At 58.0% G+C, this 26,080-nt stretch overlaps 1 protein-coding gene across 2 annotated transcripts in view; it reads right to left on the minus strand.

Annotated features, from left to right (window-relative positions):
- BRINP1 (BMP/retinoic acid inducible neural specific 1) overlaps positions 1-26,080 on the minus strand; it is a 167,270-nt gene that overhangs the window by 22,258 nt on the left and 118,932 nt on the right. For both annotated transcript variants that reach the window (XM_025432373.3, XM_025432372.3), the window contains 2 exons: positions 6,717-6,953; positions 2,573-2,795 (listed from right to left, as the gene is read on the minus strand). In XM_025432373.3, coding sequence (XP_025288158.3) covers positions 2,573-2,795; positions 6,717-6,953 — 460 coding nt within the window. The remainder of the gene's footprint in view (positions 1-2,572; positions 2,796-6,716; positions 6,954-26,080) is intronic.

Genomic DNA, 26,080 nt, shown 5'->3' on the forward strand with positions numbered 1-26,080 from the left:
GATGGGGAACCCTGTGGACACCTGCACCCAGGGTAGGGAGGGGACGCGCCGAAGGACCCCGGCTGGCCAGTGCAAGGCACGGTCTCAATGCAGTGCCCTGACTGGGGCTGGGGCTCCCCCATCACTGTTTCTGTTCCCCCTTCCCTCCCGGCAACGCCTGTGGGGCCGCCCTCCTTCTGGAACCCTCCAGGCCTGACTGATGGCGCCCTGAGATCTGCACCTGGACGCTCTTGTCCCCTTTCATAAATGCGTCCGTCCACACCGTTCACGGGGCCTTGGACCTTCGGCTCCACCCTCTGAGGTTGACGACCAGCAAAATCGACAGATGGACCCGTTTTAAAGTCTGGTCCCGGCCTAACGCTACCCTTCCCCTCCCGGTTTGCATCCCGTGTGGCGAATCCTGGGGCGCACGGTCTCTTCCCCGAAGGACCACGTCTCTGCAGTTCTGGGCTGTTATACCCACCTCCCAGTTCCCATGTTGGAGCCCTCACGCTCGGGGCCTCAGAATGTGGCTCTATCCAGAGAGAGGGACTTTGAAGAGGAGATTAAGTCGAAACGAGGTCACTGAGGTCACTGAGGTGAGCCCCAAGCAGATGCACAGAGGGGATGCCCCGTGAGGACACGGGGGAGATGGCCCCGCGGAACCGGGGGAGGGGGCGACCCTTCACTGTGTTCATTTCCGAGTCCCCCACTGTGCCCGGCACAGGGCACGCGACGGAGGCCCAGGTGGGGTCCAGGGGGGCGCTCACGGGGGCGGTTTGGCACCTGCTGCAGGTGGCACGGAAGCCGTCCTATGACCGCACCACCTTCCTAGGTCCTGCTCCTACGGCACTGAAACGAGGGAGCAAGCGGCAGAGCAAATCCTGTTCGGTTCACAGAGTGATGATCACGGACCGGGCGCAGAGCAACGGGCCGAGAGTTGGCAGGAGTGGGAGAGGCGGAGACGAGCGCAGCCCAGAATGCACAAGGAGGAGCAATAGGGAAGACGGGCAGTGGACGGGGACTTAGAGAAGGGGGCGCCTGTGCTGGCCGGGGCCATCAGGAAAGGCTTCACGGAGGAGGTGGCATTTGATCTGAGTCTGGAAAAATAGGAGGAAAACAGGTGGGTGCGTGGAGGTGGCAGGGGTGAGGGGTGTGCTTGGAGAGCAGCACGGGCCCGAGGGGTGATGGAGAACCCGTATATAGACTCGTGGAGCCGGGGACCTTGCACGTCGGGGCTTCCAGCCTCAGCACCACCGACTTGGAGAAGGGTAACTCTGGTGGGGACGGCCCTGTGCAAAAGGACGCCCACGCCCACCCCGAGGCTCACAATGTCCTCGGACAGTTGTAGATGTTCCCTGGGGGCTCCGTCACGTCCAGGTGGGGACTGCGGATGTGCCCCACAGCTCTGGACCATGGCCTGACCCCTCGGAGCTTGTTCTTTGATCCGCACAACAGGGCCCACAACCGTGCGTGTACACGCGTGGCCCACGGCGGATCTGTTAAGTCGACGGGACTTAGCCTCACTCTTTTCCTTATTTTTTTGAAAGACGCATCTATTTATATTTGGGAGAGAGAGAAAGGGAGCGAGCATGGGAAGGGGCGGAGGGAGCGAAGGTCCGAGCAGGCTCCCGCAGGGTGCAGGGCTCCAGGACGAGGACGTGGGGCTGGGTCTCAAGAGCCACCAGGTCAGGCCCGGGGCCGAGACCGAGAGTCGGACGCTCAACCCACTGAGCCGCCGGGCGCCCCTTAGCCGGACTCTTCTCTCCCGGTGAAGTGGAACACGACCCCCTGCATGTGGAACGCACGGAGGCGCAGCTGTGCTGGCTGGAGCAGGTGCACGGCCCCCAAGTCTGCCTCCTGCTGACTCGAGCCGCCTCGAGGGGGTGGGCAGACGCACCCCTACAGACACGCCGGGGGAACCGGGTCTGAACAGCCTGGATTTGAATCCTGGCTCCTTCCTGATGGTTCCAGAGGGAGCAAATCAACCCTAAGATCTGTGTAGAGCAGGTGCTTCTGTCCTGCGAGCCCAGAGCAGGGCCAGCGAGGCCTCTGGGCCATGAAGGCGGCTCCCGGCCTCCGGGGAGAGCCCTGCACCCACACACCAGCCACGGAGTGCCTCCTTCAAGTTTTCATGGCCTGTCCCCTGTTTGCTTCCCTGACCCCAGGCTCTGGCCAGAGGCCCTTGATAGGGAGCGGACTGACTGCTTAACCAGGTTTCATCACCACTAAGACGGGGCTGCTAAAAATCCGCTTGGTTGAGTGATTTTTAAATGAAATAGATAATACATCCGAAGCACCCAGCATCGTGTCACCCAGCAGTCAGGGCTACCGTCGGCTTCCCTCCCACAGGCCGAGGGCTCGGGCCGGGGGCAGAGGCCGAAAGTTCAGGGCGTATTCAGGCAACGGGGAGACACCCGGGGCGCGTGGGGGGGCCCGAACCAGCAGCAGAGAAGCCAGAGAGGACGCAGGGAACGGGTGGTCTGGACCCCCCAAGGCCCGGCCTGCCGCCCGCAGGTGCACCCTCTGCACGGGGGAGAGTAAGCGGCGGTGGGTGGGAGCTGGCGGGGCGCCGGGCTGGGGGGGCACCTACCTCTCCCTAGGCAGCTGGTGGTTGGGGTTGTGGCGGCAGCGGATGCTGAGGCCGAACAGCTTGCGGGCCGTGCGCTGGATCTTTTGCCTCTGGGCCTCGGTGGCGCTCTGCAGGAGCTTGTAGCGGTTCTGCAGGTCCCAGTCGTTGCCCCAGTGCTGATGGATGCTGCCGATGGTCAGGAAGTGGTTGCTGGGCAGACGCTTCATAAAGGACTTAAACTCATCTGGCAAGAGAGACAAAGGCCGAGGAGAAGGGCTGAGCCGGGCGGCCCCCTCCGAGCCGCATCCCGGCCGACCCACCACCCGGCAACGCGGGCTTGCCAAGGAAACGTCCCCTGTGGGCCCCGACCAGGCGGCCAGGGGCCGCCGCCCTGCAGGGAGCCCCCCCACCCTCACCCCCCGCTTCACTCCGCTCGCCCAGGCCCCACCCTGCCTTCCCGGACTCCGGCATCCCAAGGCCGGCGGCATAACGATGCGCACTATCATCCGGACTTGATATGGTCTCCGCATCAATTAACCCACATTTTTTATCCAGCTCAGCATTCAAGACCCCCCAGCACATGCCTTCAGGAGAAGGGGAGCTGTAAATGCAGGAGTGATGGGAACTGTATTAGCCGATCCTGGACGACACGGTTGCCGCCCGAAGGACCAGAGCCCCCCGCAGGCGCCCACTGAGGACCCCAGGAGGGCAGGGAGGGCCACAGAGCGGGCGCCAACCCGACCGTCCCCTGGGCGTCACCTGTAGGGGTGCCAGAGAGCTGAGGCGGGTCGAGCCCCCCCTGTGCAATCCGGTCCTGCTGGAAGGTGTCCGGGTGCCCTTTCACGTCACGTCCCATTTCAGGGATCAGCTCCAGAGATGGGGCCAAGTCTGGGTTCCCTGGGGTGACCCTGATGTGACCTGCCTCGGCCTGTGATTCTGTATTTCAGAGTTTCGGGATTGGCCGCAACTCGACATAAGGGCAGCTCTTCTGTTGTGCATAGAGGGAAACTGAGGCACAGAGTGGGGACGTGATTTACTGAAGGTGGAAAGGCCTTCGAGGGACAAGAGGCAGGACTGAAACCCGAGCTGTTGCTTCTTTAATGTAATACTGACCCCGGCCACCCCCCTCCCCCACTATTGGGAAAAGAATTGGGAAGTTGATCCTATCGGAGGAAAAGAAAGCCAAATAAACGCTTGGGGGATGTGTGTGTATCTGCAGCCTAGTACCCCTTCCACTTGGGGTCACGAAGCCCACAAGGAAATTCCGAGTCCGTTAGGCATTCACTTCAGCTTTAAAAATGCCTCCGTAGCTCTCGGGGCACGGCGCTCCGTGTCAAACCCCAACCCGCGTAAGCGAGCTCACGGCAGACGAGGAGGTGGGTGCTTTCAGCGCCTCCTTTCAGGGAAACCAGGACACGGCGAGGTCAGTCACCTCCCAAGGCCCCACGGCCCGCATACGGCGGGGCCTCGGGCCAGGCCGCGAGTCTCACGCTCCTCCTGGCTTCACACACTTACTCTCAACCCGTGAAGCGGATGAGGGCAGTGGGAGGAAAATAAATAAGTACGGGGTGCGGAACGCAGGGATCTCCGACTCCCAAGACGCTGCCGGCACCTCGTTACCCACAGTCCGATGCGCAGGACACCGACCGGCAACCTCAGCCCCCGAGCAGCCGTGCAATGCCTCAGTTTCCCCATCTGCCCAACAGGCACTCCCGCACTCCACGCCAATCCCGGGGACCTACATTCGGGACACGCCCAGGGGATGGGTGGCCGCGTCGGACCCAAAGGATGGCTGGTTTATGGGGGAGCCGGCCGGAGGCAGGGGGCCGGCCCTAATGACTGCTCCTGGGTGCCCGCGCCCACCCCACGGAGGACGCGGCCTCTCCTGGGAAGGCTCTCCTGACCTCGAAGGATGGGACAGTCATTCCGATGAACCTGGATCTCGCTCAGACGGGGCTTTATAATTTAAAAGACAAACTAACTTGATTTTCTTGACTAAAAGGAGAAGGGCCCCTCCCCACCAGGGAGACGTGGACGCCCGTCTAGGTTGCAACCTGGGCCGGCTCTGTTTGACCGCGGCCCCCGACCACGAAGGAGCCGTTGGTTCTTCCCTTTGGGCTGCTCACTGCTCCCTCCCGAGGCCGGGGGCTGAGCGAAGGGCAGGAAACTCCCCGTGCACCAGCCACACGTGCACCAGCCACACGTGCACCAGCCAGAGACGGGAGGTCTCGTCGGTGGGTAAAAGCATCCCCAGGGGCCCAGTGCGGGGGACCTGGAGCCACCGTGAGCTCTCGCGGGGAGACGGCCCGCCGCGGAAGCCGCTCCTGTGGCCCCTTCGGCTACGCTGCACCCCGTCTACCCGCAGACAGTGGTTTCCCTTCCTTGGGAAAAGGCTGATGCGCTAACGAGCCCCCCACACAGCGTGGGTTCCCCTCTGCCTCCTAGCAATCCGGGAACCTCGCCGCAAAGCATTTCACCAAGTGCTTCTTTCATTCGAGGCCACGTAATGGTCGGAACAGGGACCGTCTCTTCCGTGAGTCCCTGGGGTTCTAGGTGGACCGATGGGTGCGGCTTCACGGGCAGCCAGGGCTCCACTCGGGGCCCCCGAGGGCAGGACGGCTCGGGCATCGTGCGCTCCCCAGGCTGGCGGGGGCTCCCCGTTCACGGAAACCAGTGGCTTTCGGGGCCCCTGGTGCGGCTCAGCTTTTACCTGCAGGGCACAGCGGCCCCGAGGTGCGATTTTGCTCGATCAAAGGGTTTCTCGGCTAAAAATTTAAACACATTCAAATATGAAAACCACGAACACGTCGTCTCATTTATCAGATGAGGGAGCAGAGGCCTAGGGGGTAAAGAAGACTTGACAGTGTCGCGAGCGCCGCGACGAGCTCTGGATTTGGAATCCGGGGATCCGTTACCGGCCCTGGTTTACTAACTACGTGACCCTGGGGGAGACGCCGGGCCTCGGCCCCCTCCCTCCTCCGTGGTGCGGTGCTTGTGATAAATTTAAGGAATATTAATTTTAAAAGAAACGGCGTTGCTCTCTGCCTCTGGCCGCCTCTGACCAGTACCCAAGCACGTATCAGAGGCGTGCGGCTGCTCGGCCCCTCTCCCTGGGAGTCTCAAGGCTTCCAAGCTTCTTGTGTCCGACCTCTCGAGGGGCTCTAGCTCAGTGAACGGTACCAGCGTCCGGTCTAACCCACGTACCTAACCAAGGCTCCCGGGTCTCAACACCCATCTCTTCAATGTGACACGGAGCCCTGGCTACGCGGCAGCTCCGCACGTTCCCCGTTTGCCCAACGCACCATCGAGCTGACCTCGCCGCTGTCCTGACCCCCCTGGGCCCCCGGGGGTGCCCCCCGCCCCCCCCAGCTGTCGTGTGCACACCTGCTGACTTCTGTGTCACAGGTGCTTCGCCTCTCAGCTGCTCTTCCCCAGCTTGCCTCTCCGGACCCGCCCGACCACGTTAACCCCCGCTCCCCACGCACCGAATTACCGTGCGTAATTATCTGTATGGGTCGCCCCACTCGCATGTGGCTTCCACGTTAACTGGAAGCTCCAGGGAGGCAGAGACCCAGCTTTGGCCCTCACTCACTACCCGGCCCCGGGAGAACGACTTTCCTCCCCTGGAATTCATGACCACGCACTTTCTGAACCATGAAAAGCAGGAAATAGGCTAAGTACCTGCAAAGTGACTGTGAATCCTTGAGCTCTCTGACCCGTACGGACATCTACCCGCATGTGTTCCATGGATGGAGATAGATGCACCTGTGCATACGTGCACGTGCACGCGTGTTGCTGATTCAGAGACAGGCGCTCACGCTCACGCTCATGCTCACGCACACACACTCAGGAATCAATGCAAATACTTCTTTCTGCCTCTCCACCCTCCAGGGCCTACGTGGCGTTCCTCTGTCTTCTGGGTTCAACAGAGACAATCCATCTTAGGACCACAAACTCGATCATGGGGTTCATTATTCCACTCAGTGGAGACTGACTGGGTACCGACCCCATGACAGCGGCTAGGCCTGGCCCTGGTCCCCCCAAAGTGAAAGAGCTGGGGACACTGGACACCCCCTCACGGTGGCCCCAACTCCAGTTAGACAGTTGTCCCCCCTAGACGTGGCTCAGGGTCACGGCTGCAGAACTGCGAGCCCAGGTTCTCTACCTGAATTCTCCAGGTCCTTGTAGGCTTCGGCCCAAGACTTGGCCATGTTGGCCAGCGTGTACTCCATGATCTGGATGTCGGTGATGGGGCAGTTGCACTGGGGGAATTCCTCCGCACACTGGCACCTACACTGGCTGTTCTGGCACACGTACTCTCCCTCCCCATTGCACATGATGTAGCTCAAGGCCGACTGGACGAACTTCTCTTGCAGATACTGAGGGAAGATGATCTGAAGACCTGTTGGAGAAGAACAAGAAGGGGAGAAAGGAAGGTTAACGGAGGTGTTTCATTAACAGTTTGGAGAGGTGATGCGGAGAAGTCTGAAGCTGCCGGCTTTTTTTTTTTTTTTTTTTTTGAAGCCCGTGAACCATCACCAAAATATTTCTGGGCCTGCGAGGCCTCTGGCAACTGCTGGTCCTTGGCCCCCTCAAGCCCCGACCTTGGCCACCTCTCAGAGGCCTCCTTCCTTCCGTTTCACCAGGACTGAGCCGGAGCCAGATCTGGTGTCGGCCTTTCCCGTCTGGGGAGAAAACCCTTATGGAAAGCACAAGACCATGGTTTGTTTTGTCTTCCGTCCTTCATGTCTTTCGTTTCCCTTCCTTCGCGTGTTTATGAACTCTATTTACGAAGCACGAGTCCTGAGCTAGGCGCTAGGTCTATAGAGATCCAAAAAAAAAAAAAAAAAAAAAGACAGGATCCTTGCCCTTGGCGGTGAACAGTAGGATCAGCAGGGACGGACACGGACCCACGTCGTGGTAACGCAGCTTCCTAGACCTGAGCACGGTGGCCGCGTGAGGCGGGGGGAGAGCAGAAGGCTGCAACCCTGCTCGGGTGGCGGGGAGGCCGCTGCGGGGCGGCTGGAAGGTGGATAAGGGGACATCGCAGGAAAAGAACAGGAGACACACCCTAGTAGCAAGGATGAAGATGTCAGGAGCTGCCGGTGACTGAGGGATGGGACGGGGTGGGGGGGCGGGCAGTGGGGGAACAGGTGTCAGAGGGGAGCAGATGCCAGAGGGCGCAGGGCTTTCCCGGCTGCTGGGGGACTGGGACGTCATCCTGCGCGTAATGAGGCCACTTTGGTAAATTTCAAGGAGAAGCGTAATACGAGGCCGGGGTGTGATTGAATAAAACCAGGGCATCTTAAAAATAATAATATCGGTGCAGGACGACCCCAGGGAGGATTATGTTTTTCTCCTTTGCTCTAAAGACGAGGAGGCCAAAAAACAAAAAACAGAAAACAAAACAAAACAAAAAACACAAAAACAAAAACAAACAAACAAACGAGGAGGCCAAGGCCCATGGAGGGGACACGACCAGCCCAAGGCCGCAGGATGCACACTCCGGACCCGTCTCATAACCTCTTCTCCGCACGTGACTGGTCGAGGCCCGAGTCCCGCAGGCCCAGGACGCAGACGGGGCTCTCCGGGCGCGCACCACTCGCCTGCCCCCGAGACGGCAGCGGCGTAGGCCCCCCCCCCCCTGCCCGGGGCGTCCGCACAGAAGGGCAGCCCTGGGCTCCGCCAGCCCCCGACAGCAGCGCTTCCACCCAAGAGCCGTCTCTCTACCTCACCCCGAACCACCGGCGTGTGCGGGGCTAACGGGTCAGTGGTTTCCGCCCCGTGGAAGGCGGCGGGGTTCCCCGGATTACACTTTTTTCTCATTCATGCTTCGGGGACACCCCCTCATCCCACTCGCGGAGGGTTTGCCGCAGAAGCTCGGCATTTCTCCTTCTGCTTCACAGTTGTGCCTCTACGTCCCCCTCCCACCTTCAAAGCATTTAAAAAAGAAATGAGGCGCCAACGCGTCAACCCGTCTTCGGCGGCAGCTGAGAAATGACTGTTCAGGAGGGCGCTGGGGAGACAGCGGCGCGGCCGGGCCCGGAGGAGGTCAGGCCCCTCTGCCGACGGCCTGCACAGCTCACAGCTCACACCTCCTCACACCTCCTCACACCTCCTCACACCTCTCACACCTCGGGCGGCCACTCCAACCATCTCACGCTCTCCTTCGTCCTCCGTAGAACGGAGACGCTCGACGTGCCCACAGCGCAGAGCCGTGGAGGGGACCAAGGGAGGGAACCCCTGCGAACTGTCCGCAACAGTTGCTGGCACACGGCAAGCCGAGAGCAAATGTCACCTGTTACCTTTTTTTTTTCTTTCCTCCTTTTATTATCGTTTTTAAAAATATTTACTTTATTTGAGAGAGAGAGAGAGAGAGCGAGCAGGGGGAGGGGGCGAGAGGGACTCCTCGAGGGACTCTCTGCCCAGCCTGGAGCCCGATAGGCGCTCGGTCGCACGACCCTGAGGTCACGCCTGAGCAGAAATCAAGAGTCGGACGGACGCCTAATGGCCCGAGCCCCCCCGGCGCCCTACATTTGATGGTGATAGTGATGACGGAGTCGCCGCTGGGACTGACGTTGTTCACAGCGTCAACAGAACCTTCAGGAGCCACGAGCAGGAGCCGTGGGCATCTAACCACGGAGGAGAAGGCCCCGCAGGCTGCCTTGAGCTGTTTGCAGGGACTCACCAGGCAGGAGAGGGCTTTAGGATTCTGTGCCTGTTGAGGTTGCACGGAGGGGGGGACGGGGGGGCAGCTATTCAGGAAGGCGAGTCTCCCTCAGTCTGTACAGAAGGTTCTCAGGGTCGAGGGAGCCCGTGGCTTGGGCACCGCGGGCTGCGGGGCCTGGTGGCTCCACACCAAGGGCCAGGGCCCCGCGTGGGGCTGCGTGGTGCTGGCGAGGGCTCGCCCCCCGGGAGCGCGACACAGACGCCCCAAAGACGGGCCCAAGCCAACAGGCCGTGCGGTCCCTCCTCGGCGACGTCGACCGTTCTTTCAGACTGTGCACTATTGAGTCATTTTATCTGTATCACGGTTTTTCCGCTTCCGAAGCAGAATTTATTTTTAGCTGATCCCAATCCCCTATAGGCATCTGAGTCTATGGATTGGGGTTAAGTTCCTGTTGGAACTCTATAGACTATACTCTCAGTCCTATTTTTCTAGCTTGCTCATCATTTTCTTTCTCCCTTTTGTAGGGGATAAAATATTCTATTCTTGGTCCTGGCCCAAAAGGAATTTGGGGAGAGCATTTTTAGAAAATTGCGTCAAATCATCTCTCCGTTTGGCAAGGATACAAAAGGCGGTATTACCTACCACGTTTAATGCAACTGAACGCAGATGAAGTTTGGGGCTGGGGGGTTCCGGGAGCGGCTGAAACACAAAACTGATTGCTCTTTAAAAATGGAAACTCCGATCACGCCGAGCTGTCTCGGAGGCAGAACCTCCTGGGCGATTTTGAAAGAGAATAATGAAGACGTAGCAATTAAAAAGCACTTTTCTGCAAAATGTCATTACTGTTTAAAGTTACATAACCGTTTCTACGGCGGCGGAGGTTCACGGAGCAGTCAGCGGCCCGGCCGGCTCCTGACGACCCGGGTCCCACGGGGGGGCCGCTGCTGACCCCAGGCTGGCGCCCGGCCGGGCCTCCACGGGGCGCAAATCACCCGGGGGGGGGGGGCGGGCTGCGGGGCCACTGTCTGCAGGACACACGGCTGCTGCCCGCTGCGGGGGAGCGTATCCTGGGCCCGGTTCCCAAAGACACAGAGGGGGAGGGGAGGGAGGGGGAGGGAGAGAAGACAAAAGAGAGAGAAAGGAGAGGAGAGGAGAGGAGAGGAGAGGAGAGGAGAGGAGAGGAGAGGAGAGAAGGGGAGGGGAGGGGAGGGGAGGGGAGGGGAGGGGAAGGGAAGGGAGAGAAGGGGAGGGGAGAGGACAGGAGGGGAGAGGACAGGAGGGGAGAGGAAAGGAGGGGAGAGGAGGGGAGGGGAGGGGACGGGAGAGGAGAGGAGGGGAGGGGAGGGGAGAGGAGGGGAGGGGAGGGGAGAGGAGGGGAGAGAAAGGCCACCATCATTGCGGAGCATATAAATTTTGCCTCAAAAGACCCAGGAAGGCAATAGCTGAGCGTTTCCCTTGAACATCAAGTCACTCGTGCTGAACATATGGGACATCTCCCCCCCAACCTCATTATACTTTTCTTTAAAATCTTGTTATACTTTAAATTGGAATGTTTCACTGTTCTACGAAGCGAGTGGGCAATGGAGAGATGTGGGAACAACATCCAGGTCATCCTCTTTCTCTTCTGATTTTTGCCCCATCTCCCTTCGTCTTCCTCCCACCTTAGCCGCAACACAGACATCTCACGATTCTTGTTTTTTTTCTTTTTTGTATTTTACATGCAGTCCTTGTGTGTGGAGGAAAGATTTCTCCTTCTGTCCATCACACGGGGGGGAGGGGGGATAGCTCTGTCCTCTCTATCCCTTTGCTTCCTCACTCCTTCTTCCTAATATTATTACTATTTTTTCAAACACACCAGGCGTCCTGCCCTTCTCTGGTCCCTCCCTTGTGCGGGTCTTGTTCTCCCCACGGTCTTCGCACGGGTCCTCCCCGTGCCAAGAATATTCTTTCCCCAGATCTCTGCGTGGCTCCCTTGTCCTGCAACCGCAGCCCTTCCCAGGTCACCCAATTTACAAGGCTTCTTCTAGGGGCGCCCGGGGGGCTCAGCAGTTGAGCACCTGCCTCCGGCTCAGGCTGTGGCCCCGGGGTCCCGGGATCGAGTCCCACGTCGAGCTCCCCGCAGGGAGCCTGCTTCTCCCTCGGCCTGGGTCTCTGCCTCTCTCTCTGGGTCTCATGAATAAATAAATACAATCTTTTTTAAAAGAATTCTTCTTCTACTTTCATCAGAGGACTAATTACTGATGGAACTGAGCTTATTCGTTTGTTTTCATATTTTTTCTCATCTCCCCCATTGGAGAGTGGGCTTCAGGGGGACAGATGCCCTGACCTCTAGAATATAAATTAAGGGCAAGCCCCCGTAGAGGCTCCAGACACTCATTTGTTGGATTTTCATTCAATGGCTAATTCTCTTTTTCACCCCAACTGGAAAAAAAGAAAAAAAGAAAAAGAAGAAAAGAAAAGAAAAAGAAAGTGGCCTCTAAACACTTGGAGGATGTTGGAATTGGCCCAAAGCTGGCCTGAAGCCCCACAACCAGAGTAACAGACTCAGGCCTCAAATCCAGGAATCCAGGCGAGCGTGTCCAGCTCTGGGGCAGGGGCGAGTGGGCCTGAGAGGGACTCCTGCCTCAGTGCTCCCCCGGGGGCTCTGGCCCAGGCGGCCCCTGCCGACGCCTTAGCCTCTCAGAAATTCAGGTCACTCGCCTGTGAGGTTCCGCAAAGGGACTGCTGTGGGGAGGGGAGCGGGAGAGGCCTACGCGGCTGCCGGCGAGCACCTGGCTGCTGTGGGCTGATGCCTGCGTCCCCATCCCCCAAGGTCATAAGTCGAGGCCCTAAACCCCCAGAGCCACGCTGTGATTAGGAGGCGAGGCCCTGGCAGCTGATTAGGTTTATGTCAGGTCACAAAGGGGGGCCTCCATGAGCGGACTAATGGGCTTATTATTTTGTTTTAAGATTTTTTTTTTTAAATTCATTTGACAGAGAGAGAGATAGAGATGGAGAAAGAGACAGAGTGAGAGAGGGCGCACATGCAGGGGGCGGCAGGCCAAGGGGGACGAGAAGCAGACCCTCTGCCGAGCAGAGAGCCTGACGCCAGACTTGATCCCAGGCCCCGGGCATCCCGACCTGAGCCCAAGGCGGACAGCTAACTGACTGGGCCACTCAGGTGCCTCATTTTTTTCTTTTTAAGATTTTTTTTAAAAATGTGTTTCAAAGAGACAGAGCGAGCACACGCAGGGGTAGGGTTAATGGACTCCGGGGAAGAGAAAGACACGGGAAAGCTCCCCGTCCGCCTCCCGCCCTGAGCACACACGGTCCTCCCACCAGGGCACAGCCGTCCACACGCCAGGCCGAGCCTCTCCCGGACCCCGTGACCCTGGAGTTGCAGCCTCCAAAGCCGTAGAGACGCAGCTGTCCCGTGGGAACCATGCCGTCTACACAGCTGGGCTCCAGCAGCCCGAGCAGACCAAGACGGGGCATGAGTGGGCCTTCAGTAAGTGCCGGGCCCCGTAGGCCCCCACAGGACGCAGCCCTTACCTGAACTGGGACACAGGCTCCCAAGGAGCCCCCTTTGGGCCCATCGGAAACACGGCCAGAGCGTCCCGCCTCTCGAGAACCCTGCGGGGATCCCCACGGGTCGCTAGGACTTGTCTTGCCCATGTGACTCCTCCCTGTCCTCTACCTCCCTCTGTCCCCTTCCTGGTTGTCCCGAGTGCCAGGCCCTGTGCCTAGGGTGCGGGGGGGACATACGGCAGGTGCTCCGTGCCCTCGCTGACCCCTGGCTTGGGGACAAGGTGGAACCAGCGCTCCACCAGAGGAGCTGGCTTGGGGATGCAGCAGGAGGTGGGCGGCCGCAGGGGCTGCAGTAGGCCTGAGGCCTCGCAGAGTCGCACAGCTTAGGGCACCAGGGGCCGCAGGGACCGCAGCGCAGGGCTGAGGCCTTGAGGATTCCCATGACTTAGGGCACCAGGGGCTGCAGGGGACATGGTGTAGGGCTGAGGCTTCACAGATCCGCACGACTTAGGGCACCAGGGGCCGCAGGGAGAGCCGCTTAGAGGGCGGGAGCCACCTGTGCCAAGGACTCAGGCCACAGAACTTCCGGCTAAGGACCGACCTGAGCAGCGCCCTCTTTTCCGGTTAAGGGTCGCCTTTTTCTGTGTGTGCGTCCACCTCCAGGACCCCAGGGAAGAGATGCAGGCGCTCTGGTGCCTCAGAGAAGATCAAGACCCGGGAGGGAAGGATGACAACGGGCAGAGACCCGCCAGCTGGTGAGAGGAGCGGCACTGCTCCCAGCAACACGGGTTAAAGACCCTCGCCAGCCTGCCTTCGGCCCAGAACGCCATCCTGGAGACCCGGGATCGAATCCCCCGTCCGGCTCCCTCTGTGGAGCCTGCTTCTCCCTCTGCCTGTGTCTCTGCCTCTCTCTCTATATATATCTATCATGAATAAGTAAATAAAATCTTTAAAAAAATTTTTAAAAAATAAAGACCCTCGCCGAGACGGACGAGGAGGCGGCTGGGAGTCAGGAGACGTGAGCCCCCCCCCACCCCGGCATTGTTGGGTTTCAACCACCGGGCAGCACGAGGGCAACAGGGCTCCCAGGGGCCCCGACGTCCAACTCCTTGACACCTTCAGTGACACCGAACCGCTGCCTGAAGCAGGGGCCTGGTCCCGGGGCCAGTGCTCGGGGGTTCAGGAGACGGGGCCCCCATCCTCCAAGCTGAAGGTGCCTCGGAGATTGGGGGATGCCGCCCCAACCTTCACCGCTGACCCGGCTCCTGCTCTTCCCCAGTTAGGAGCTCCTGGCCGCCTTCTCTTCCTCCAACAAGCAGTATCCGGGGGTGTTGGGGGGTGGTTTGCTGGAGGAGATGCCTCCACCCGGTGAGGACACGGACGGGCTGCTTGGAGACGCAAAACTGACGCATAAAATCCAAGTTCAAGAGACAGAGGCCCTGAACTGATGAGCAAAACATAAAAAGCAGCATTACGTCTGGAACATAGTAGGTGCTTAATAAATATATTTTAAACATCGAATGGGGGCGCCTGGGTGGCACAGTGGGTGAAGGGGTGAAGCGTCGGACTCTCGGTTTCAGCTCAGCTCAGGGTCTCAGGGTTGTGAGGCCAAGTCCAGGGCCCGGCTCTACACTCGATGAGGAGTCGGCTTCTCTCTCTCTCTCCCTCTCTCCCCCTCTCCCCATCCACCCCACTTGCCCTCCTCTCCCTATATACATTTTCAAAATCTTTAAAAAAAAATATTGGGGATCCCTGGGTGGCTCAGCAGTTTAGCTCCTGCCTTCAGCCCAGGGCGTGACCCTGGAGACCCAGGATCAAATCCCGCATGGGGCTCCCTGCACGGAGCCTGCTTCTCCCTCTGCCTGTGTCTCTGCCCCTCTCTCTCTCTGTCTCTCAAGAATAAATAAAATCTTTAAAAATAAATAAATAAATATTGAGGTTCCCCTGGGGGGCTCAGTCAGGCACCTGCCTTTGGCTCAGGTCATGATCTCAGGGTCCTGGGAACGAGGCCCCGTGCCTGGTCCCTCCCTCCCATCCATGCACGCTGTCTCTCTCTCTCTCATGAATAAATAAAATCATAAAAAATAAATAAATATGGAATAAGCCAGTGACATATTATGAAGATGAAAGAAAATAAACCCGAAGACAATCCACCATGCGTGTGGGATGCGGGCAGATCCTGAAACAGGAGTATGTGTGAGGAGATCCAGAAGACGGGCCCCCCGGCTCCCCGCAGAGGGCATGCGTCGAGCAGACACGGGGCGGCGTGCGACCACCCTGAAGCAATCACGTCTCGGTCAAGGCCAGGACCCTCTATCTTTTCCTTTGGCTTGTTTGCATTTTGGATGAACGTGGCCTCATCTTACTTTATGTCATAATTACCTACAATAGTAGTTTCGATGGATGTACGTGCTTCTGATCGACTTCACTGCAGATTAAGTGTGCGATTTCCGTCAGGCCTAAGAGAACGGGGGAGACGCAGACCCTGCTTTGGTTGAGCGGAAGCGGTGGTTCATGCTGTTGTCGCATCACCACGTGACCCCCCGCGGATGCCTCTGAGCCCCAGCGAGTCCCAGCTGTTGCCTCCTACCTGCGAAGGCCTGCTTGTCGCATCCTGTCCCTTTCTGAGAAGCGCGAGGTGGGGAACACAGCGAGGGGGGCCCCTTTTGCCGAGAGCCGGCCCGATCGCCCTCCCTGAGGGAGGCCAGCGATCCCCGACTGGCACACACAGGGCTCTGGGCTCCGACCGCCACGCCGGCCTCCAGCGCGACGGAGGCACGCGGGTCAATTACCCATCTGTTTGTGTTTCTGCTGCCGTGAATTACAGTATCCGTCGCTGACAGCTCGTTGGAGTGGAATGAAAATAAGACGATAATTCACCGGGTGAAACCGTGCAGAAAGGGCGAAAAGGCTATGATCTCATTCAGAAGTTCAGCCCTTGCCTCCGTGATGGGTCATTGGCACCCGGATGGGGGCGGGGGGTGGAGGTGGGGATGAAGAAGGGAACTACCTGGGCAGGGAGGTGGGTGGGCTGTGGCACCCCCTCTGGACGGCGTGTCCTCGTGCGTCCCCAAGGACCAGCCTCTGTTCTGGGATCCTGAGGAATCCACTCGGAGGCCTCAGATGTGCGATTCAAGTAAATGAAATTCAGCCCGACGGGAGGAGACCCTCCTCCACGCCAGCAATCAAGAGCGACGGAACAAGGTGCCTTCGTAGGTAGAAGAGTCCCCGTCGCTGGCCGCGCACCAGAATTTAAAGACTCCGAGGCCCGAATGCAACGTGATTACCATGAACTGGAATCCGGTGCGTCGACCCGGCGGCGTTCTCCCTTTGAAAAACATTACACACACCCCCTCCACCCCCCAACCACCGCCAGCCTCTTCTCTTGGATGGGTTCACAGGACACGTCTTGGCCAACGGGGTGTGAGCACGGGGCCTGCCGACGATTTCCAAAACAGACCTAGAAGCGCCGGCGCACAGGTGCAGCCGTGTGTCCGTCCCGCGGCCGCACGGACGGCAGCATCTGCAGGGAGGCCGCGGGAGCAGCAGAACCACGACGCTTTTGCATCCAGGACGCAGCCTCGGGAGGAAACAAGGGTCTCCATTCGCCCTGAGCTCGGGGGCCACTGGCCACGTAGCCCGGCCTGTAGGGAGGGGGCCACCCACAGCCCGTGGGCCGAACTTGCCCACCGTGGCTTGGTTTTATAACGGATTTTATTGGACCACAGCCACGCAGGCCCGATGCAGGGCTGTCTGGAGCGGCTACGGCAGGGGCTGTGTGAGGCCCACAAAGCCGAAGACATTTACCATCTGGCTCCCGACGGCGACACTCCGCCAGCCCCTGGCCTGGGTGGCCACCGAGATCGTTCAGCCTCGGGTTTCTATGCATCCGCTCCGCGCAGTTGTGCGGTCACCGCTTAAGCGAAGACAGACTCGGCGTCACCTGTGATGGGCCAGGTGACCTTCGAGACTCTGGAGGAAGCGCGAGGACCTAGAAGCACCCCCTTGGCCCCTGGCGCAGGAGGCGGGTCAGGAGAGGGCACCTTGTAAATGGAGCACTTGGGCCGCCGGGAGGACCGGGGCGCAGGCTCCTCCGGGACCACGGCGACTCCGGAGAAGAGGGCCCGGTCTGGGCCGTGGAATGGCCAGGGTCGCACAGGCCCGCAGACTTCTAGAATCCGACTTCATAAAATTGCAACACGAAGGCGCCCTCAGTGAGGGACCGCGACGACGCTGATTCAGCTTAACTACGGGCCTCCCCACAGACGTCCTGATGAAACCAACCGTGACGCCAACGACCCCGTGCTCCCGACTCCTACACGAGCGGACGCGTCCACGTTCTTGTCCAGGCCCCCTTCCCCGCTGCATCCTGCCCGGCCCCGCCACCCCCGCCAACGGGGCAGCTGTCTCCTGCCCGGACTTGCTCCGGACGCTGGGACGTGCAGGACGCTGGGAAGCCAGCCTCAGGGGGCTAACGTCTCTGGTTGTCGCCCCGTTGGCGCTTCCGCGGTAGGGTCCAGGTAAAAATCAGATAAACCGCTGTGCCTCTTGACCGTGGTGGCATCGTGACTGCACGACCGACCGCCCCAGAAGGGTGGACGCTTCTGTACGTAAGTGGTGCCTCCACGGAGAACAAGATAGGCTGGACCACACAGGTGGATCCCCTCCCAGAGGATGGCTGTTCCACGGATGTCATTTCCTGGCCTCGCCCCGGGGGCCGGGGGCCATCGCGGGCAGCCCCCTGCCGGCAACCACGGGCACCCTGCACGCGGCTCTGGCTGTGCTAGGACACGCGTTGCACCGCGTCCCCCCGGCCTGCGATGCCCTGGGATGCCGGAGGCGGTGCCTCGCTCCCCGTCACCTAACACATCACCGGGTCCCAGTAAACGTGTTTGGATGGAGGCTGAATGTAGACAGAACACGTTCCAGAGAGGACTGCGCATCCCTGCGCCACGGCCCTCGCGCTCTACCTCTCTGAGGCCGTCCTTCCCGGGGAGGGAGGACCTGGACAGCTCGAAGCCTAAAGCCACCTCAACCTCCACCCAGTAATGAAAGGAACATCTGAGAGAGAGAGAGAGAGAGAGAGAGAGAGAGAGAGAGAAAGGCCAAGAAACATCCTAAGAGAAGGACGATGCTGAAGGTCTTGGCTACTGATCCGAGCACATGTTTTGCCTTAGATGCACAGCTACGAATTATGAGCCTGAGGAATGAAGAACTATAACTGTGTCTTTCAGCTCTTTGCACTCTTTCCAAGATTCTGAGCACAGAGCTAGATCGTAGTAGGTGTGCAAGAATAGAGCCGCTCAATCCGGCAACTGGTAGGCAGGCCTGCTTCATTGGAACCGGTGCTGAGCTACACGCCGGAGACAGGGAAACCGAGTAAGACGCGGCTTTCTGATCTCAAGCAGCTCCGGCTGGGGCGGGGGGTGGGGGGGAGAGAACACGATTCATAAATAGAAAAGGACACTATACAATATGCACATAAATATACACACGTTTCAGTAGAAGCGGGGAAAAAAAAAAGAATCCTCTAGTTTTATGAGGGTAAAGGAGTCCGGAAAAGTCACCTCGGACAGGGGTGCATCCAAATGGTCTGAATAGCCCGGCATTTGCCAAGCTGTGTGCTGCCGTCGTAGGTCTGCAAATGTAACCAGGATCAAATACATTCAGGAAACCCCATATTTAATCTACCTCTTGAGACTCATAACACACATTAGCACAGTGAAGGCACTGACAAGTCCTGCAGTAAATAAGCGTGGTTTATGCCGCTGGATCCGATGTGTTTCCGTATTATTGAGCTTTCGTTAAGTTACCGCGTGGTAACAAATAACCTCAAAATCACAGTGGCTTACAACCACAAGGGTTTATTTCTTGCTCATGTTCATGTTGGCTGAGCTTTGGCTGTATTCCAGGTGTCTTCATCTTTTTTATTTTTTTTTTCTTCTTCCAGATTTGTATTTGAATCCTAGTTAGTGAACCGCTAGCGCAGTATTGGTTTCAGGAGTAGAGTTTAGTGACTCATCACGTACCTATAGCACCCAGTGCTCGTCACAACAAGGGGCCTTCTCCATGCCCCTCACCCATGCGGCCGACCCCCTCGCCCACCCACCTCCTTCCAACAACCCAGTTTCTTCAATTTCTTAGCTTACTTCCTTCCCTCTCCTACTTTTCTCCCCCCGTCCCACACGTTCATCTGTTTTGTTTCCTAAATTCCACATATGAGTGAAGTCATGTGATGTGTCTTTCTCCGACTCGGCGCTCTCCTCTCTCCAACTCACCCCACATCACGGCAAATGACAGGAATTCCTTCTTTTTGATGACTCTGCAATACTCCACTGTATGACAGACCTCGTCTCCTTCATCCATCCAGCAGTGGACGGACACGCACAGTCTGGCTGTTGCTAATAATAGTAACACTGGGGTGCAGGTGCCCCTTCCAATCAGTATTTCCGTATCCTTTGGGGTAAATAAATACCCAGCGGTGTGGTGTGATTGCCGGGGGGTAGGGCAGCTCTGTTTTTAACCTGTTGAGGAGCCTCCACACTGTTTTCCAGGGTGGCTGCACCAGCTTGCCTTCCCGCCCACAGGGCACGAGGGTTCCCCTTCCTCTGCATCCTCGCCCACACCTGCTGTTGCTCGTGTTGCTCATTTTCGCCATTCTGACCCGTGTGAGGTGATAGCTCATCGTGGTCGGACTGGCGTTTCCCCTAGACTTGAAGGAGCAGCGTGGCTCGGGCGTATGCCACCATCGTGACGGAAGGAAAAGAGCAGAAGCCGCACCAGGCCGTGTCTCCTAACCTGTCTGCAGCGATGGAGCACGGGGTATGATCCCCTACATCCTGCTGGCAACACCAAACCACGTGGCCGAGCCCAGTGCCAGCTAGCTGGGAGGTGTGCACTCCCACGGGGCAGCCCTGCCAGTCGCACGGCCGTGCACTGGTTTACGTAACCCTCTTCGGGGAGGCAACAATGGAATCACGCCATCGACCACGAAACAAACTTATTTTTGCACCAAACCCTTTTTGAAAAAATTCAATCACCAAATGACCCAGCAAGTCAGTTCTTAAGGCCTGTATAGCCCAAAGCATCGCAGGCAGGTATTCAAACGAAAACGTGTACACAAATGTTCGTAGCAGCGCTCTGCACGGGAGTCAGGACGTGGAGACGGTCTACGTGCCCCTCAAGCCGTGAACGGACAAACTGGACGTGGTGAACCTACGCATTCAAATATTAACTCGGCCGTAACAGAACAAAGTGCTGATACACGCTACGACATGGACGAACCTTGAAAGCGCTTTGCTAAATAAGAGGAAGCCAGACACCAAAAAAAAACCAAAAAAACAAAAAAACACATGTTGTGTTACTCTATTTATATGAAATATCCAGAAAAGGCAAATCCATAGAGACAGGAAGCAGACTAGTTGCCTGGGGCTGGAGGGAAGGGGTGGGGCGAAGAATGATTGCCTAATGGGTACAGAGATGATGAGAAGGTTATGGAACTAGATAGTGGTGACCACGGCACAATGTGGTGACTGTACCTCATGCTACTCGGTGAACTGTGCATTTGAAAATGGTTACGATGGGGCCCCTGGGGGGCTCAATGGTTGAGCACCTGCCTTCGGCCCAGGGCATGACCCCGGGGTCCCGGGATCGAGTCCCGCATCGGGCTCCCTGCACGGAACCTGCTTCTCCCTCTGCCTGCGTCTCTGCCTCTCTCTCTGGGTCTCTCATGAATAAATAAATAAAATCTATATTTTTAAAGATTTTATTTATCCGTTCATGAGAGACCCACAGAGAGAGGCAGAGACGCAGGCAGAAGGAGGGAGAAGCAGGCTCCGAGCAGGGAGCCTGACCTGGGACTCCATCCTGGGTCTCTAGGATCACGCCCTGGGCCGAAGGCGGCACTAAACCACTGGGCCACCCGGGCTGCCTCAATAAATAAAATCTTTGAAAAAAAATCCTGATTCTGGTTTATACGTTCCAGGTTGGGAGACAATGTGGTTTAAGAGCACGGACGTTGCGCGCATCGGGTTCAAATCCCTGCCGTGCCACCTACGAGCCGGTTGCTTCAGTCCTGTGAGCCTCAGCCTTCCAACCCGGAGCGGGCTCTCTGGGGAGGCCTGTCCGAGAGACTGATACCGAGGCTCGCGCTCCTCACCTGGCACGTGAGCAGAATGCAGTACACCCGAAGTATGATGATCATTTCACGTCGGACCTACTGGCTTTTAGGCCGGTGCTTAGTAGAACATCCACGAGCTTCCCACTGAAAGGAGCACAAGGGCTCTGCGGCCACGCTCCCCCGTGCTGCAGGTCAGCAGACCCGGAGAAGCCCCGGGAACCAGCCAGCCCCGGGTCCCAATCCTACGGGGTCGGCCGTGGGTCCTCCCCGTCCCGCCTGTGTCCTGACCGAGCCTCCCACTGACGCGTCAATCCGCTTCTTAAGAGGAGCCCTGGTCGTTGCCACGGGCCGAGCCACATCCTCCTGGGCGCGGGAAGGAAAACTGACACCGGGTGCGGCGGAGTGGGGGGGGTGGGGGGGGCTGCACCTGCCCAGTGGGCTTTGCGGACCCACGACGCCCGAGGGCCCGGCTCCCGCCGCCTGCACCCGCTGCTCCCGCCGGCCGCGCTCTCCCACGTGCCGGCCACGCAGGTGCTCCGCCGTCCACCCGGGCCCCAGGGCCACACCTACTCACGTCCTGCCCTCCTGCTGTCCTGCTGCAGCTGGCGCGGCCTCATGCCCACTGTACCCACATCTGGGAATGTGTCCTGCGGACCCGGAGCTCGCTGGACAAGCCGGGAAGCCTCGGAGCCCGGGCGACGACCACCCAGAGGCCAGGGGAACCTCGGGAAAGTGTCCTTCTGTCCTTCTGTACCCTGGGGAGCGGGGTCCCTACCACCTGTGGGCGGGACGGCTGGCCTGGCCATCGGACATAGGCACGGTGTCCAGGAGGGAGCAGCAGCCCTAACACGTGTTCCTCCCAGCAGGTGCGGGTCTGTCCCCGCTGCTACTCCCTGCGCCCAGGGGACTATGAAGGCCACCCTGTGCCTCCACTGCTGACGCGGCCCACTGTGCCGCCTCCTGCCCGCCGTCCCCCCTCCTTTACCCCTCGTGCTCTTCCTCCCCCCAGGCTCCTCCCCTCCTCCTCCTGCGGCCTAAGCACCAACCATGGGAAAACCCCGAATTCAGCAAATAGCCCTGGGCCCCTACGGCCATGGCACCGGTGGACGGGATGAGAAGCAAAGCTGGGAGGCCGAAAGCCCTTGACCGAGGCGGCCCATCGTCTGACCTCACGGCGGCAGAAAACCCAAACCCAGACGAACAGGTGCAAGGTGAATAGAAACAAATGAATCACGGCACGGAAGAGGTCCTAGAAGAGGCCCTTGGGAGGAGGTGGCATTGGGAAGATTGGGGACATCACCCCTTACAGCTGTAACCCCCGGCGTGGCAGGGAAGGCGAATGTGCTCCGGCCTGTGCTGTCCACGCACGTGAGCTCAGGGGCAGCGGCCCCCTGGAACGGGGTCCCCCGTGACTGCGACGACGGGTGCGAGGGGCCGACGGGCGCTCCTTGTACGCTCGGTGATTCGCTCACTGCTCGTTCCTTCACTCACAAAGCCACTTAACCAATATCCTCAGAGCCCTGCTTGTGTGCCGGGGCCTCTGGAGACAGAAGGGGTCCCTACGGCTCAGGGCTGGTTCTCACCCTCGGGAGTCAGATCATAGGGTCCTAGGGAAGAAGGTGGGTGCGGTGCCCGACAGCCTGGACAGAGCAGGTGCCAGAGCAGCTCCCCGGGAGGTGTGGAAGCCTGGAGACTGGAGAGATAATGCCGAAGAGCAAAAGTAATGAAAAATAAAAAGATGCCTATCATGAAACGCCAGAGATTCCTTAGGCCTGGAGTCAAGACACTGTTGTGTGTTGGACAAGAAGACAGGCGAGAGTTTGAAGACGTTGCCCGAGTGCATGAGTGATAAGCGATGGAGCGAGTCTGGAGGGAGCTGAAGTTTCTGGAGGCAGATGCACAGGAAGAGAGAAGAAGGGGAGGAGGGGGAGGGGGAGGGGGGAAGAGGGGGAGGAGGTGGAGGAGGTGGAGGAGGAGGGGGATGGGGGAGGAGAAGGGGGGAGGAGGGGGAAGACGAGGAGGACGAGGGGGAGGAGGAAGAGGGGAAGGGGAGGAGGAGGAGGGGGAGAAGCAGGAGGGGGAGGAGGAGGGGGAGGAGGAGGATGGAGAGAAGGGAGAGGGGGAAGAGGAGGGGGAGGACGAGGAGGAGGGGGAGAACGAGGAGGAGAAGGAGGGGGAGGACGGAGAGGAGGGGGGAGGAGGATGGAGAGAAGGGGGAGGACGAAGGGGAGGAGGGGGAAGACAAGGGGGACGAGGGGGAGGAGGAAGGGGTGGGGGAGGGGAGGAGGGGAGGGGAACGACCGGAGACCAACCAGTGAAACGCACCATGTGATTACTAGGATGCGGGGAGGAGACGCTCCGAGCACAGAGCCTCGGGCGGCCCCGCGTGGGGCGGGGAGGCCGCAGCTGGATGCCCGGCCACGGCACCGTTCCTCCGTCGGCCTCACTGCCCCCCATCCCTTGGCAGTCGCTTCTCAAAACCTGCATCCCCGCTGTCGTGGTCCCCGCCACCATTTGTCTCCCCCCGGTAAAGGCGACGGCCCGAGCCGGCCCTTCCCGTGCCCTCGCCCTCGGGTCTTGCCACCCGGCAGCCACAGGGATTCGCCCCACGGGTGAGTCAGGTCAGGTTGCTCCAACGCCTGAATTCGCGATGGCTCCTCCCTGCATCCAGAGTAAAGTCTCAAGTCTTCTCCATGGTCTACAGATTTCTACACGACCCGTTCCCTCCCCATCTCTCTGGTGGTAAAGAAAATACATGTCTCTGTTTACTCGTGTATCGTCTGCTCCCGGCAGCCACGCGCTGTGAACTCCAACAGGACGGAGACGGGCTTAGGCACGAGAGGCCGTGGAGCCGGCGCTTAGAACGTCTGCCGCGTGGCCGGTACTCAATGAATATCGGCAAATGAATGAACGTACGAAGGAATACATTTGTGGATCATCCCAGATCTCAGCAAAATATTCCCCGTGCAGCCCTTTCCACATCAGTGAGCCACTAAGGCGGCGCCCTGCTCTCTGCACACCTCCGCAGATGGATACTGGATTAAACTGCGTGACAGTGTCCCCGAAACACTCCACGGGCTTCTTGGAGGGAGAGGGATAAAAATAAGAAGTTGTCATTACGCCATTAGTGTTATCACTACCAGTTTGGCTGTGGCTGTTTTGACTACTAATAGCCTGGGATCCTGTTGTTCTCATTCCCGGGGTCCCCCGATCCTCGTCTTTCTTTTCCCTATTTCCTCCCACCTCCACCCTGCTTTGCGCACGGCCTGGGGAACGCCGCAAGGTGGACGGCATGAGAGGGCCATTCACGTCATCCTCAATCCACCACAATAATGCTCTGCAGCATCCCCCTCCCAGCCTCCTTCAGCTGAGTTGAGAGAGGAAGAGGGAGCCAGAGCACCAGCCCTGGGGGAAGGAGAAGCTCGGCGGTCAGGCCATCAGGGTTACACGCCGAGCTCGCTCACTTACAGAGTGACCTCCCTCACCTGTCTTCCCACCGACGAAGGTGGGATGTTACCTACGCCTTCCTCCTAGGAATGGTGTGAGGCTTAAAAATGCCACAAATTAAAAAAAAAATGCAACAAATATAAGTACACGGTACAATTAAATGTACGTTAAGATAAATAAAAACAAATAAATACGAACACGACCACACTAAGGGCGCATGGCCCCTGGCACCTAGGGAAGCGCCCTATAAATCTCATCCACTGTTACCTCCTGACTCCTCCGCCCGCGTCCGCGCAGCCGCCTTCTAGCTGGGCCAGACCACCTCCTGCTCTTTTTTTTTTTTTTTTTCCTCCTGCTCTTTTATACGTCTCTGCTTTATTCACGTCTTCTCTTTGCAGAGGATGTCAGGAGGGAGCACATTATTAAATAAATTTTTAATAGATGCATATTATATACACGGGAATGTATACACATAAATCATGTGTGTACAGCGCTATGAATTCTCACAAAGCAAACACACCCGTGTGCTGCCATCCGGATCAAGAAACAGAGTATTATAAACACCTCCAGAAATCTCTCCCGTCTCCTGTCAGTCCCTTACTCTTCCCCCCCAAAGGTTAATGCCCTCTGAGCTTCTAGAACAACGCATCTGTCTTTACGGTTTTGGCCTGTATCGAACCGGCATCACACGGCGTGCATCCCCTTTTGTGTCCGGCTTCTTTGACTCAATGCTACGTTCATAAGATGCTTCCGTGTGGTGGACAGGAGGGTAGTTGACTTTCTCCCATTCCTGAGCTGCAGCCTGTCATACGGATGCATGATAATTTATTCATCCGTTTACTCGTTCATGGGCAACTAGGGCTACCTCCATGTAGAGGCCGTTTTGAATAAAGCTGCTCTAAGATAAGCATTCGCGTCTTTGGGGGAACATGGGTTACGTTTCTGTGGGGCACGTTCCCAAGAATTGTAATTTCTGGGTCACAGGACAAGGACGGATTGAGTTTTTAGTAGATACTGCCAACAAGAGAGTTTTCCAAAGTGGCCGTGCTAATTTGCTCTCCCACAAGCAAAGCATGCGAGTTTCCAGGGTTCCACACCATCACTGCTTGATACGGTCAGGGTTCCTCATTTGAACCAGACCGACGGCTGTTCTGGAATACTGAAGTGGGACTTTATTTTTTATTTTTTTTAAGATTTTATTTATTTATTCATAGAGACAGAGAGAGAGAGGCAGAGACATAGGCAGAGGGAGAAGCAGGCTCCCTGCAGGGAGCCCGACGTGGGACTCGATCCCGGGACTCCATGATCACGCCGGGGGCTGAAGGCAGCGCTAAACCACTGAGTCACCCGGGCTGCCCTGAAGTGGGACTTTAATTTACATTTTCTGAGGGCCATAAAAGCTAATCGGCCTTTCAAATGTTTATCTGCCATTTTGATATTCTTATTTGTGAAGTGCCTGTTCATGTCTTTTACCCATTTTCTGGTCTTACTGGATTGTCCGCCTTTTTCTTGTTGGTTGTAGGAGTTACTTAACGTATTTTGCACAAGGTCAGGTACATGTATCTGAAGAAGAAATTTATTATTTATTTATTTATATATTTATTTATTATTTATTTATTTCTACTCTGCAGCTTGCATTTTCATTCTGTGAATAGCAGTGTCTGATGAACAGAAATTCTTAATTTTAATGTGTTCCATGCAGCGATCCTTTTCCTTACATTTCGTGCTTTTTGTATCCTACTGAATAAATACCAACCTACCCAAAAGTCATGAGATGGTCTGCTGC

Source organism: Canis lupus, chromosome 11 (genome assembly GCF_003254725.2).
Source record: "Canis lupus dingo isolate Sandy chromosome 11, ASM325472v2, whole genome shotgun sequence".
Classification (NCBI taxonomy): Eukaryota; Metazoa; Chordata; class Mammalia; order Carnivora; family Canidae; genus Canis; species Canis lupus.